Source organism: Colossoma macropomum, unplaced genomic scaffold (genome assembly GCF_904425465.1).
Source record: "Colossoma macropomum unplaced genomic scaffold, Colossoma_macropomum, whole genome shotgun sequence".
Classification (NCBI taxonomy): domain Eukaryota; kingdom Metazoa; phylum Chordata; class Actinopteri; order Characiformes; family Serrasalmidae; genus Colossoma; species Colossoma macropomum.
In genome coordinates, this window is record NW_023496043.1 from 1681599 (window position 1) to 1694755 (window position 13157).

General features: G+C 37.8%; 1 protein-coding gene across 1 annotated transcript; it reads right to left on the bottom strand.

Annotated features, from left to right (window-relative positions):
- Positions 1 to 817: 817 nt before the first annotated feature.
- Positions 818 to 12610, bottom strand: cpb2 (carboxypeptidase B2 (plasma)). Its single transcript, XM_036564896.1, has 11 exons — positions 12439 to 12610; positions 11921 to 11996; positions 7610 to 7734; positions 6578 to 6686; positions 6307 to 6408; positions 5474 to 5578; positions 5183 to 5293; positions 4476 to 4566; positions 3907 to 4109; positions 1880 to 1964; positions 818 to 1181 (listed from the first exon to the last, which is right to left on the bottom strand). Exons 1-11 carry the CDS (start codon positions 12546 to 12548, stop codon positions 994 to 996), a joined length of 1305 nt encoding a protein of 434 aa, XP_036420789.1. The 5' UTR covers positions 12549 to 12610; the 3' UTR covers positions 818 to 993.
- Between the last annotated feature and the right edge of the window lie 547 nt (positions 12611 to 13157).

Sequence of the window (13157 nt, forward strand, 5' to 3'; positions counted from 1 at the left end):
GCTGTCTGTTGTCTTCCCATGATGGAAACAGCACTGACATCACAACTAGGCCAATTCTTGCTGCATGAAAAATTTCAATGTGCGCAGTTGTTCATGTGCTCCCTCTTGGTGGGAAGCTCTTTTTTTTTCAATCAAAACAAGCCTATTTGAAAGGAGCAAAAGGATAGAAATTATACTAGCCAATCAAATTTCAAGAGAGGCGATCAGATTAGCCAATCAAAGCACAGGGCAAAAATTCAACCAGCCAATCAGAGAGCAAGAGGAAAAAAATCCACCACACTTTCAGTTTACAGGAGGGAAAATTCAACCAGCCAATCAGAGCACAGGAGGGCAAATGTTACCAGTCCAGGGGGAGTATTCAACTAGCTTTCAAAATGCAGGAGGAAACATCATACTTGCAGAAGGGAACGTTTCACTAGTCAGTCAAATCTCGAGAGAAATTAAATAAGCCTATCAGAAAACAGGAGTAAAAATTTAACCAGCCAATCAGACTGTAAGACGATAAATTCAACTAGCCAATCAGAGCTCAGGATGGAAAATGGAAACTGGAGAATTGTAGAAACTAAACACTGCTGAAGGTGTAAGTGCATGACAGCAGGTGGGCTACAGTCTTTTTATTCACACTTTCCGTGACTGTACAGGTGAGGGTACGCTGAATATTCATTTAAATACATTTGGTGTTTTTTGTTCTCTGTTGTAATCAACAGAATTAATGTGTTGTATTAAAAGCATGAACTTCGGCAAATAGAAGCATAAACATGAGGAATCACTGATATATAAAGTCTGGCTAACCAACAAAAAAACAGAACAGAAAATGTAGACCTATATTTTGTATGAAAATCTTTTTTATTTGCTTTCTTTGCTCTAAAGGTGAATAGGAAATGTCTTATTATGGTCATTTTAAGCCTGTCGGAGTTTATAATCCCACTGGTCTGAATGCACAAATCACATACAGGGTTCTACAGAGTGTCCTTTTCTACACAGAGTAACAACTCATTGAATTTTCTGTAGAGCACGCAAAGCTATGGTCTTGACAGCCAGAAGTGCATCGTTGCAGGCACCGGAGATCAAGCTCGGAGGAAGGAGGAAGCCATACTTTCCTTGGTCTTGGAGCTCAAAGGTAAACGAGTACTTAATCCCTTGATTGTAGGCCCAGTCATCCGAACCCCCAGGAGCCAAATCTGATGAGAAAGAAAAGTGGATGTGACAGTAGAAATTTTACTGTACTCGATTCTGTAGATGTATTCTATTCCTATCTGTGTAAGTAGCATTTCACATGTTCAGTAATAAACATAAAACAGATATAAAATAGATTATTTGCCATTTTATGGTGCTTCATTCTTTCTTTTAATCTACTCCAAGAATCCTATAATAGACTCAGGAGACAGCAACTTGATTAAATCAAAATTAAACCAATTAATCATAAAACACACGGGGTAACAAGCAATTTAACTGATTTATTCAACTAATTCAGAAAAAAAGCAATATTTTTAATATCAATAATAAAAAAAAAAAAATCTAATTAGCTTCTGCCCCGTTCCTCTTTTCACAGTGTAAACCCAGTGGGCCCTGGATGTTGGGTTAAATGTCTTCACTTTTATGCAACAAAATGAGTAGAATAATACATCCTTGAGCATATAAAGTCTGTCTGGAACTATCCAGAGAGCCTTCTAATTAGTGAACTCATCTACTTTAAGGAGCGTCCATTGCTAGACAAAACACCTATAATCTCCATGAAACAGAATGACCAATAGAGTAGGATGCTCTGGAACAGCCGTATGTAAGCCTACGGTCACCGTGCCCACCACTGGGCTGTGGCAGTGTCTACAAATGCTTGAACATATAGTGAATGATCAGGACAGAGCTGGATCAAGCTTACATATTGTTTTTGCTCCAGCACCAAACCGATACAGTTTCCCGTAAAAACGACGTATTTTCTGGGATGCGTCTTTTACAAGGTCAAGCTGTAAAAAAGCACACACACACACACACACACACACACACACGATTATTTATCACACTGACCTGAGGTTAGTCGATTCTCCTGTGAGGCGTTTGACAGTTGATCCAAGATTAAGTGTGTGTAATATGAAGCTGTAATGTTTAATGACAAATTACATCACAACATTGTTTTCTGAGCACATCATAGGTATTGTCAGTCAAATCAAATCAAATATGCCTTATTGGCATGACAGGATATGGGACCTATGTTGCCAAAGCCATACAATGCATGTTAAATTGAATTATCATTAACATTTAAACAAATAAATAAAAAAGTCCATAAGGATAAATAATTAAAACAAAGCTATAAAGTTTAAAGAGGTATAAATATGGTAATTCATATAAGTATAAAATAAATTTGGACATACAAAAAATAACAATATTAATAATAAAAACATAAAACAAGCAATAGGATAAATATGAAACATTAAGTAATAAAATCTGAACATCAGGAATAAGAAATATTGATCACATACATTAAGTTGACTTTTTTTTTGTGGCAGTTCTGAATAAATACTTATTGTATATGTATATGTACTTACAATAGAACAACTGCATACATCAAAAAGAAACAGAGATTTAAACCAATTATGATTATTTGTGATGCACTTTACAGGCTGCACTTGTAGTGTCATCTCTCACATTCAGTTATATCTGACACTATCTATGTTTTTCACATCTTTTTTCCCAAAACAGACCACAAAAACAGGCCATGGGATTTATTTTAATATTTGCAGTAATGTCACTAATATCACTCAGCCAATACAGCTATTATACTGTATTCATAGTCTCTGGGCTTGTGTGACTGTAAAATGACTGTTTCACAAAAGTTTCAGCTTTAAGTGGTTTTTAACCTGTTTTCAAAAGGTTCCCTGTGGTGAAATGAATGGTGATTCAAAATGGTGTAGTTCTTCACTTTTGCCGCTCGTACAACAACTACAACAACAGCAGAGGTCACAATGTCAAATTAAAACTGCATACTAACAAGGAGCTGATTGAATGTTTGCCTATTAAGCCATTACCTTATTTATTTTTAAACAATTCTTTAATTATTCTTCCTGCCCTTTATTAAAATGAGTCTAGGCCTGTCACAATTCTGGCATAATGGTGTCAGCTGTGCTCCCGACTTTCAACACCAGAGGTCAGCATCCCCAAAGTCTGAGGCTGTGTCGGTCACTCATTCCCCTCACTTGTTTCCCCTTTCACTAATCCCCTCTCCTATAAATACCCCTCTCCAAACATCTCTCACTATGAAGCAGTGCCAGTTGCTGATTTTTGGATTATTTAACTTTGTATTAAACCTGCAATTGGATCGCCTGTGCCTGCTACTTCACAAATAGCATGATTGCAATTATTTGAGATGTTCGCAATTCACTTAAGATGACTGATCATTTTCCACAGTCATTAGATTTCATATCAATATTATTTCTGCACCCAGCAAAATGTGAATTGGGTGCTGGGTTGAGGCAAATAAATGTAAATAAAAGACAGCAACAAATGCATTCATGTTCAGAGGGCAGAGCAAGTTTGTTTATGTGTTAGCTATTCAAATAAATGTTAATGTGTACCTGTAGACATGTTTGTGTGAATCTTATTAGTTGCATACAGTGAACAAAAAACAATTATTAATGTGAATCACAAATAATAATTATTCATGTTAATCACAATTGTTTATACGACAATTAATTGTTAGTTACGATTTCATGATCATGACAGCCTTGAATAATCACTGGTCCTATAACATGGATTTCTGTGGTATCTTTTGGTTAGTTTAAGGCACCATTGATTTCATACATCATGCCTGTTCTAACCTCGGGAAAATAAAGTAAATGTGACGTGTCTCGTATTGCCCAGCCACAGATCCACCCTAGATCAGTGTTCAAAGGCCTAGTGTTGAGCACTCACCAGCTCAGCATGGTTTTGGGCCAGCTCATAGGTGTAGGAGTAAGGGAAGAGCAGCATCTGAGAGTAGGAATGGATGGAGAAGTAGAGTTTGACAGTGTCTTTGTGGGTGCGGAGAAATTTGGCCACAGCATTCACCTCCGGCTCGGACTCCGGGTACTGACCGCAGTATATCTCAGAACAGGGATCACTGGAGGCCCCCTCCGCTTCAAAGAGGAATATTGGTCAGGAGGAGAAAAATTAGAATTAAAAACGACGAGGGTGGGAGCTAAGCAAAAAAAAAAAAATCAAATTTACACAATTTTCTACTTTCTATCCAAAAATAATAAACATAACTAACAACGAATGAAATGCAATGTTAGCTTTTTGTGTGAAGTATTTGTTGTAAGTCAGTTCTTTTGGATTACAGTTAACATCACCACTTTTATTCTGAGAACTTTATCCAGGTCTGAAAAATTAGCCTAGGAGGGACATGGATTAAGCCTAGTCTTGGACTAGTACAAATTGTGATTCATTGTGATTCAGACTAGGCTTAGTCTTAAAAAATTGGCCCAAAACATTTTGTCACTTACTGCACCAACTAGCATCAAAGTTTCTGTTCAGGTCGACTCCAACACAGAAGCTGTCCTCCCTCTCCGACCGGTTCTTCCTCCACATGCGGTTCTGCTCAGAGAAGATCAAAGGGTAATGCTCAAGTAGTGTTAGAAAAAATTAGTGGTTCAGTATTTGTATTCATCAAAACATCTATATTTTGGTCTGAGGACTTCTAAAGACATGCATAACGTCAGGATAGGTTAAAACCTCTGTTCTAGTCAGCTGCTGTGTGTTGTGCTGTGCCCCTGACATGCTCCTTATAACTTCAGCATGAGTGGGCGGGGCTAAACAGCTGTAAGCTGAATAGGCAGGCATATGTAAATTAGATGTTTTTGTGACAGCAAAAAACTACGAATTCACATAGGAGTTGTCTTTGCAGCATAATTTCCATATTTTGGCTATGTAGTCTGAGGAGTAAGTAGTTTCACCCCCTATGTCTGCCATTTTTATGCAATTTTGTCTCAGGTAATTTTACTAAATAGGTCAACACCAAAAAATAATTGCACAGAGCAAATGATTCAGCTCAATAAAAATGATCAAATTAAAATCACACAGAATGCATCATACAGATGATTCCCAAAAGATTACACAGAGTACCAAATTTTCACTGAAAACACATTAGTGTATTCTATAAACTGGGGGTCCTGGGGGTCCTCCCCATCACTTAAGATTTTAAATAACTTACTGTTGTCCATGTATACTTGTAACCATCTGGATTTAAGACGGGCAAAACGTAAATGTCCATCTTGTCCAGTATCGATGTGATGTCAGGGAATTGGTTGTAATGTGTAAGAACCTGAAAAAAAGAAAAATTATATACATTTTGAGTGTAACTGCAGAAACAAATCTGCTCTTACAAACCCTTTGCTCATTGTTAAATCAGAAATTATTACCAAATATGAACCTCAGCAGCTGCTAACAAATTAGCAATGCTACATTAGGCCTGTTGAGTGGTACATTGGGTTTAGGCTCTTACATATCTGATGAAATATTGGCAAAAAGCAGGAGAGATCCATTCTCTGGCATGAATTCCACAGTCCATCCACATGGCTTTATCCACTGCCCCCCGTCTCCCTGACAACTACAACACAAACAAACAGAGAAACAGCAATCACAACAAAAATGTCTGGCAATTGAATGTTTCCAACTGCACAGCTGAATGTACAGTTTTTTAAAAAACAGTCAAAGTTTAAAGGATTACCTTACATAAGGCTACACTATGTAAGATTTGGAGATTTAGAAATGTCTAATTGCACGCAACATGTGGAAGAACACATGTTGGGCTTTAGACCCCTTCCCCAAGCAGATGAATCTGATGATTGCGAATGTGTTAAAAGAGCATTCAAAGAGAACTCAGACAAAACTTGGTGAAGGACATGTCTTTGAAGGATGTAAGTGAATGATCTACTATTGTCATCATATCTTCATCAGTATAATGCTGATTTTGTATATGAGACCTAAACACTGAGCCAGATATTTTTTGAGCCTGTGCTTGTGATGTTAATGCGTACAGACGTATAACGTGGTCCAAAAAACTCCTGCCAAATCCGACTCGATGCCTCTGACTTCTAAATTATTATTTTGGGCTGTAAGGCGAGCTGCAGCAGCATAAGCAAATCTTATATGAGCATGTTTTTCCTCCTGACTCAGTAATGCCACTTCTTTCAATTTTAACAAAAACATCTCACTCAGTACAGCTTTATAATGTTTGTTACCACTTGGATGTGAAAGTCTATGTTTAAAGCCTAATTAGTAGCAAATGCTAGGTATGCTATTCAGTTAGTAGCAATTAATTATGCTATCATTTACCTTCATGACGTAAAGTGGACGTTTCTCGAATGACGACCCAATCAAAATGACCTCCACCATCTCGGGATGCTCTTGCCTTGTCTTATTTATCCAATGATAGATCTGTTTAAAAAATGGAATGATAGTCTAAGCTAAAGATAAAAATTTCCAACAGCATGAGCACATGGAAAAAATGATTTGTGATTCGAATGTGTCGTTACGCAAGAATAAAATATGTAACATCAATCTTTGACTAATTCAGTTGTTTTTGTGGTGGAATAAAAAGCCTTACATCTTCTAAAGAGTAATATCTGTCAGCGTTTGCGCTGCCACTTCGAGGGTCTGCTGTTTCATTTCTGGTCTGTTGCTTGATCAGCTCCTCTGTGTTTTCCAGCAAAACCCTGCAGAAAGAGTACGTCTGAGATCCAATATGCAGAACTGAGATCACGTTTGACGTTTTCTAATTTGGATGAAAACAAGTAGGCCTTCGTGAACAGTGGAGCACAGGATCTACACTGAAAATATGGTGCTCTGTATTAACAGGATTCAGATGTGTCAGCCAGCTGCACATGGATGAAATGTGTTACATCATTACAGTTCTTCTTTAACAAGCACTAATGTTTGACACTTATATCAAGAAGCATTTATTTCAGTGTAGATCAGCTCTCTTAAAGGGGAATTCCACCCATTTTGCAGAATTACTGCATAATTAAATGGTTAAGTTATAAACAAAGTCATTCAAAGTGGTCAGATATGAAATGTTCCGCTCCAGAGAAACTTACAGACTCAGAATTGTTCACAGTGGTGGTGATAGGCACCGGACTGAAGTTTAATGTCTCAGAGAAAGTTATAAGAAATGGTTATAAGTATGCTGCCTGATGTCTGACAGATTGTTTTATGATAATTTTGTTATAACATTTTGGCTTAGAATGTATTTGAATCCATTAATTTAAATCCATTCATAGTGGAGAGGTACATGCAGGGTGCTGTAATGTAAATATTCCCCAAAGAAATCTGTTTTTATACCGCTATTTTGTCATCATGGAGTTTGTATGTGTATATATGTGTCTGTCTGCCCTGTGATGAACTGGCGACCTGTCCAGGGTGTATCCTGCCTTCCGCCCAATGACCGCTGGGATAGGCTCCACCTCCCCCCGCGACCCAGGAGGATAAGCGATGTAGAAAGTGTGTGTGTGTGTGTGTGTGTGTTATGGTTTACAATATTTGTGTTTGAAAGCTAGGAACCAACTAGCCACCTCAGCCACTTACACTAACTTCGGCATGTTAGGTTCAGTATTCTTCTAATGAGACTGACTTACTGTACCTGTAGGTGATTTTATGCTTGTCCAGCAGGTCAGTGACATGCTTCACACTGCCTGAATGGATGTAGAGATGGACCTCTGTTTCTGCAGTGATGTGCCTGGGAGAAGCTGGCTGCCATAGCACTGTCTGATACAGAGCAAAGGTTCATTAGATAGGACCTCAGTAATGAGGATGTTTCATACACTCAGCAACACAGTTCAGTTTCTTTTTGAAATTGAATTAAACAAACAAAACATAATAAAAATAGAGCCAATACCAAGAGTCAAAAGTTTTTTTTACATTTTGTTCCCCCAATATGTTAAAGTCGGTAAAGCAATAGAAACTTAATAGGCAGAAAAGCACCACATTTCAGTCTTATAGAGGATGTGTTAACATATTTTCATTTAATTACCCAAAATCAACTAAATTTGTCATTTCACCAGTTGTATACTGTCTGATTTGTCTGTGTGTGTGTAGCATTGCTTACACCTTTTGTGCTAACACATTTTATATCATATTTATAACTTTTTTCTTAAAAGCTTAATGTTACTTAACATGACACAACTTACATCAGGGGACTTTTGTTCGTAAAGCTGAAACAAAACTCAAACACTCAAAACACCTAAATTCTGCATGTTTCCAACAGTGCTTTGGACTGTATGTTGCAAATAAATCAAGGTTTTTTTCTCCAGACATTTTTGTTACAGGCCTGATAATCACTAAAGCTTTGCTTAAACATCAGGAATTAAAACATTTAAAACAGTAACTTACATCTTAAAACACTGTAAATCGATTTCTTAAAAAAAAAAATAAATTAAAACACCCAACACAAGCTTTTTAAAAGGGCAGTGAGAGCATAAAGAGACATCGAACTGTCAGAACAATCACTACTGCAACCAAAATACTAACCTATGCCTTTTATGATGATCTAGACTCACAAAAACGCCCAGTGTCCAGTTACTTTTGCTTTAGATGAGTTTTTATTTAGACACCCAAGCTAGCTAAGTCAACTCATAATGAATAGCTGACATTAGCAGGCTTACTTAGTTAGCTAGTCATCTGAGTATCAGCAGAGCTGGTTTATGAGAAGCCTGGCCACTTCCTATTTCCCCCGTTATATCAAAAACAGGACTGCTAAACAGCAGAGGGCGCCCGCGAGCGAGTCCTCAATGAATGGGAGTGAATGGAGCTCAACGGCTAAAAACGAACAGTTAATATAGTTTCTAATCACTCGCCCAGAACGTTTCTTTAATTTTAGAAAGTAGAAGGATGTATTTCACTAAATCTTACCTATATATTTCCTTTTTTCTACAGCAAACGGGTTTTGGGCAGCAGGAGGCGGGCTTTACTGCTAGAGCGTGATGATTGATTGGCGAGCGGAGCAGCTCATTGGCTGTTCGCGCTCACTGACGTAATGGACGTAGATGAGGCGCCGTTTTAAACTCCTATAACTCGAGTTTAAAAGCTCTTAAAAATATAACAGCAGTGTTAAAATGTTTTATGCTGTTCTGTGTTCAGGAAATGATTGTATTATTTTACATTAAAATGTTTAAGCATCTATAAACTATGATTTTGCTCAAATGCTCCATATCAACCCATTCATTTTGGACTCGCTCGGGAGCGCCCTCTAGCGTTTGAGAAACCCAGAAGACATTGCAGAGCGGTAATTCTCCTCTCTACAAGTTCTCTGACGAAACTAAGGCGGGCTGTGCCGGTGCTCCGACGAGCTGTGCTACCTTACCGAAATGTTCTGCTGTCGCGCATATTTACAAGTATCCCCATAAATAAAACCTCTAGGTAGGATATTTTGATAGACTAAAACTCCGTATCAAAAATACTACCCGTGTTGAAACTACGAGGCTGAATTTAGCTTCTTTTTCGCCAGCTTCTTCTTTGAATGTTCCCGTTCCACCTTAAATGGTGCAGCAGCTGTGACTAGCTATCACAGACATTAGCAAACGAGACAAAATACTGACCTGTCGGTTCTGTGAAACAGCAAAAATAAGTAAATGTTACTCTCTTAAGTGAAAATAGATAAACCTCCTCATATCATGCCTTTCAACCCTCCATGAAGCTGAAGTCAGCATCTTTTTCACCGGCTGCTTGTTCGAATTTCTCCGTTCCACCTTAAATGGCGCAGAATTTCAGAACGTGAGTGCTGCACCGCTTAAGGTGGAACGGAAAAAGTCGAACACAAAGCTGGCGAACGTCCCGAGAAAATGTCCTGAGAAAAATGTTACCAGCATTAAAATAAAAGTTATGATATTATGACAGCCTAAATCAGCTGATCAGGCGGTGATAACCTGCTTAAGGAGGCAGCCAGTCTAATGACGTGAAGTCAGTGCGCAGTAGCTTCAGCTCACATGTAGCAATATTCATATTTGAACTCTTTACCGACCTCGTAATTCAGAGGATCGAGTGGTTTTCGAGAGAACAATGTTTACAGGACAAAACGTATCGGGTTCTGAACATTTTTATTTAACATAGGGGGCGATTTTTCGAGAACCCTATTCGTTTTGGCCACAGAGAAATGGAGCTCAGACCCGGAGTTCCTAATATGGGCATAAGAGCACAGCGACTACACTGTAGGCCCGGATAAGTTGAACTTACTTAAAAATTTTGAGGAAACCGGTTGCCTTAAAAAAATTTAAGTAATGTGTAATGAAAACTTGAGTTAGAGTAACATGAACATATGTTTGCACAACTCGTAAATTCGAATTATTTTAATTTAACGTCTTGAAATTGCGATTTAACTATATGTTTCATTAGGCAATTGAGAAATGTTTTATATTTAAGTGATATTAATCACTTTACCAAACACCAAAGAGTTAACCTTTACTATGAACATGGTCACTGACCAACACAAATGCCCACTCATTAGCAAAGAGAATGATAACCTTCACTCTTAGCCAGCAACACAATATCGGGCAGCTGAGTAAAACGTACGTAAATAACATTTGCCTGAGGAAAGGCAGCATGGGTGGATCGAAAGCTCACTGACGGTGAGTAAAACAAACACTCAGTATGAAAACAGATGGAGCCGGGAGCCAACTGGAAAGAAATATACATTTTATCTAATAAAATCATGTTAACAAAACAAACATGTAACTGTATTTCACAGCTTACTTAGCTTCACTCAGTTTCACACATTTTCAACCAACTCAGTTTCAACCAACAGAAATGTTGTCATTTTTTGAATATGGGGTTTCAAAGTTGCCATAGCAACAGACTAAATAGCAAAAAGTTAATTCAACTCAAAAATGTCATTTGGGTGTACAAAATCATCAAAAACGTTCCCTTAACTTAACATTGTTGAGCAATGTGTGGGATATACTGAGTTTTATGTACAACTGACTTCATTTATTTGAGTTAAAACAAAACGCGGGTTTACAGTGTACAGAATGACGACACGGCCGCAGTGGTCTATCAGCGTATCAGTCATTACCTTCCGCTAACACGCTAATTTAGTCCGCTGACTGAAATGTTTAACAAACAACACATGAAGCGTTAAAAAAATCAGTTGTACAGAGTAGACTGCATGTCCAAACGAATACCCATATATTACGATAGGAAACTGTGAAGTTAGCTAAAGTGAACCACAGCTTTCGTTACTGGTTGTAAAGCTTCTTGGCTGCTAAACACACGGCGTACTGACAGTCGTTACCATGGAGACTGGGTGGGCGGAGCCTTCCGCAGCGCGACTTTCCATTGGCTGAATGGTCTGCCGGCTGAACTCGAGGAGCGTTTTATGCACACAGAGCAAAACAACAACAATTATTCCCTATAAAATAGATACCTAGAGTTTTCAAATCGTCCTCTGTCAGAGCTTTATTTGCTGCGTCTGTAGTCTAAGGTTGATTACCATGGGTGATAAGTTCAATGCGTTTTTCAGTGCGAAGAGCAAAACAGTAAAACCCCACTGACTCACAACGCGTCTATAATAGGAGCTTCAGCTCCTGCCCATTGACTTCTGCTATAAGCCTGTTTTGAGTTTTCTGATTTGTTTTCTCTTTTCAGGAAATTTAGATGCAGCACGTACAGAACAGGCTGATAAAAGCTGAGTATCTTTATGCAGAGATGATGCCAGCTGCTTTCCAGTCACTCACACTTACTGTTGGTCCTGTGAGTGTTTTTGAGTGAAGCACTCCTTTAAGGAGGCTGACTCTACACACCTGCTGCTCAGCTGATTTGAAAAAATGTAGGGACTGTAAAAGTAAAATTGACATCCAGAATTCATCATGTTTCAAAAGTGGTGATGAGATCTCGAGTCAGATAAGCTGACAACAAAAAATTATAATAATACATTACAGCATATTATTTATGCAGTTCTTACCTGGTTATCGCTGGATATGTTCTTCAGTACATTTACTTGTTCTTCAGTTGCAGCTTTGATGGAGAGAACTTGATCACTGTTTCACAGAAGAAAATAAAGAGGGCTCTTTGTGGTGCTCATGCATTTTAAGCAATGTAGACATTTTAGGCTAGCATTATATTATATTATATATTATATATTATATTATATTATATTATATTATATTATATTATATTCTCTCAGACACAAAGCATTTGTATATGGCTGCAGGTTGCCTGAAATCCTGATAACATTCTCCACTTGAACTTTGCCCATTGAATGTCCAGCAAACTAGCATGTGTCCAGTCTTTTTCACAGCAATGTCCATGACTTTTAAGGTTAATACTAGAAGCTCAATAAATTCAACAAATGTATGCCCATGTTTCTGAGTTGAATATTATAATTAGGAGGACTGAATCTGGTAGACTCACTTTGTAAAACTGCTGTAGACAACTGCAGCAGATTAGCAGGAGAAACACAACATTAAATTCTGTACTCACTGTTCTGTGCTGTTCTGTCCGCTGTCACTTCTCCCTATAATGTTGTAGAAACATATTAAAAAAGTGAGAAAAGCAAGAGCCCTCATCTTTGGTCTCTGGACATATAACATAGATTTGTGCAGCAGAGGGAAAACAGACGGTATTGATTTGGAGCTGTTTACTTTAGCTACAAGATAAACCTTGGGTTTCCTCCCCCAGTGAAAAGTAGTATGCCTTTTTAATGTTCGACATTTCCTAAAAACAAGGTAAGTAAATAAATATTCAGAATGTAAAAATGCTAAATAAAAGATCCTATCAAGAAAGTTATTGCTGGATTATTATTGGCCATATAGTGTATGTGTGTTTCTATAAACAATGAAAAATAACCTTGCAAATAATGCTATATGGCAGCAAAGAGTAAATCTTCACAAGATAAATTACTTATACTTATTACTTCTGTAGTATTTGTACCCATGATCATAAAACACAGGCCTATACTTTGTTTTTCTTCAATAAATATGTACTTTGTACTTTGTATAGGCCTATAATTTATACTTTTGTTCAGGCCCAGGGCTGTACATGCAAAACTATTGTCACACATGTAAGGAGACATTAATCCTGTGCAAATATGCATGCAATAGACCTTCATGTGTGTGTGTACATCTTCATTCAAATACTTTATCGAGTCAAGTGCTCATGGAAGTTGTAGTGAACCATTCATAGTGAGTTATTCAGAGGCT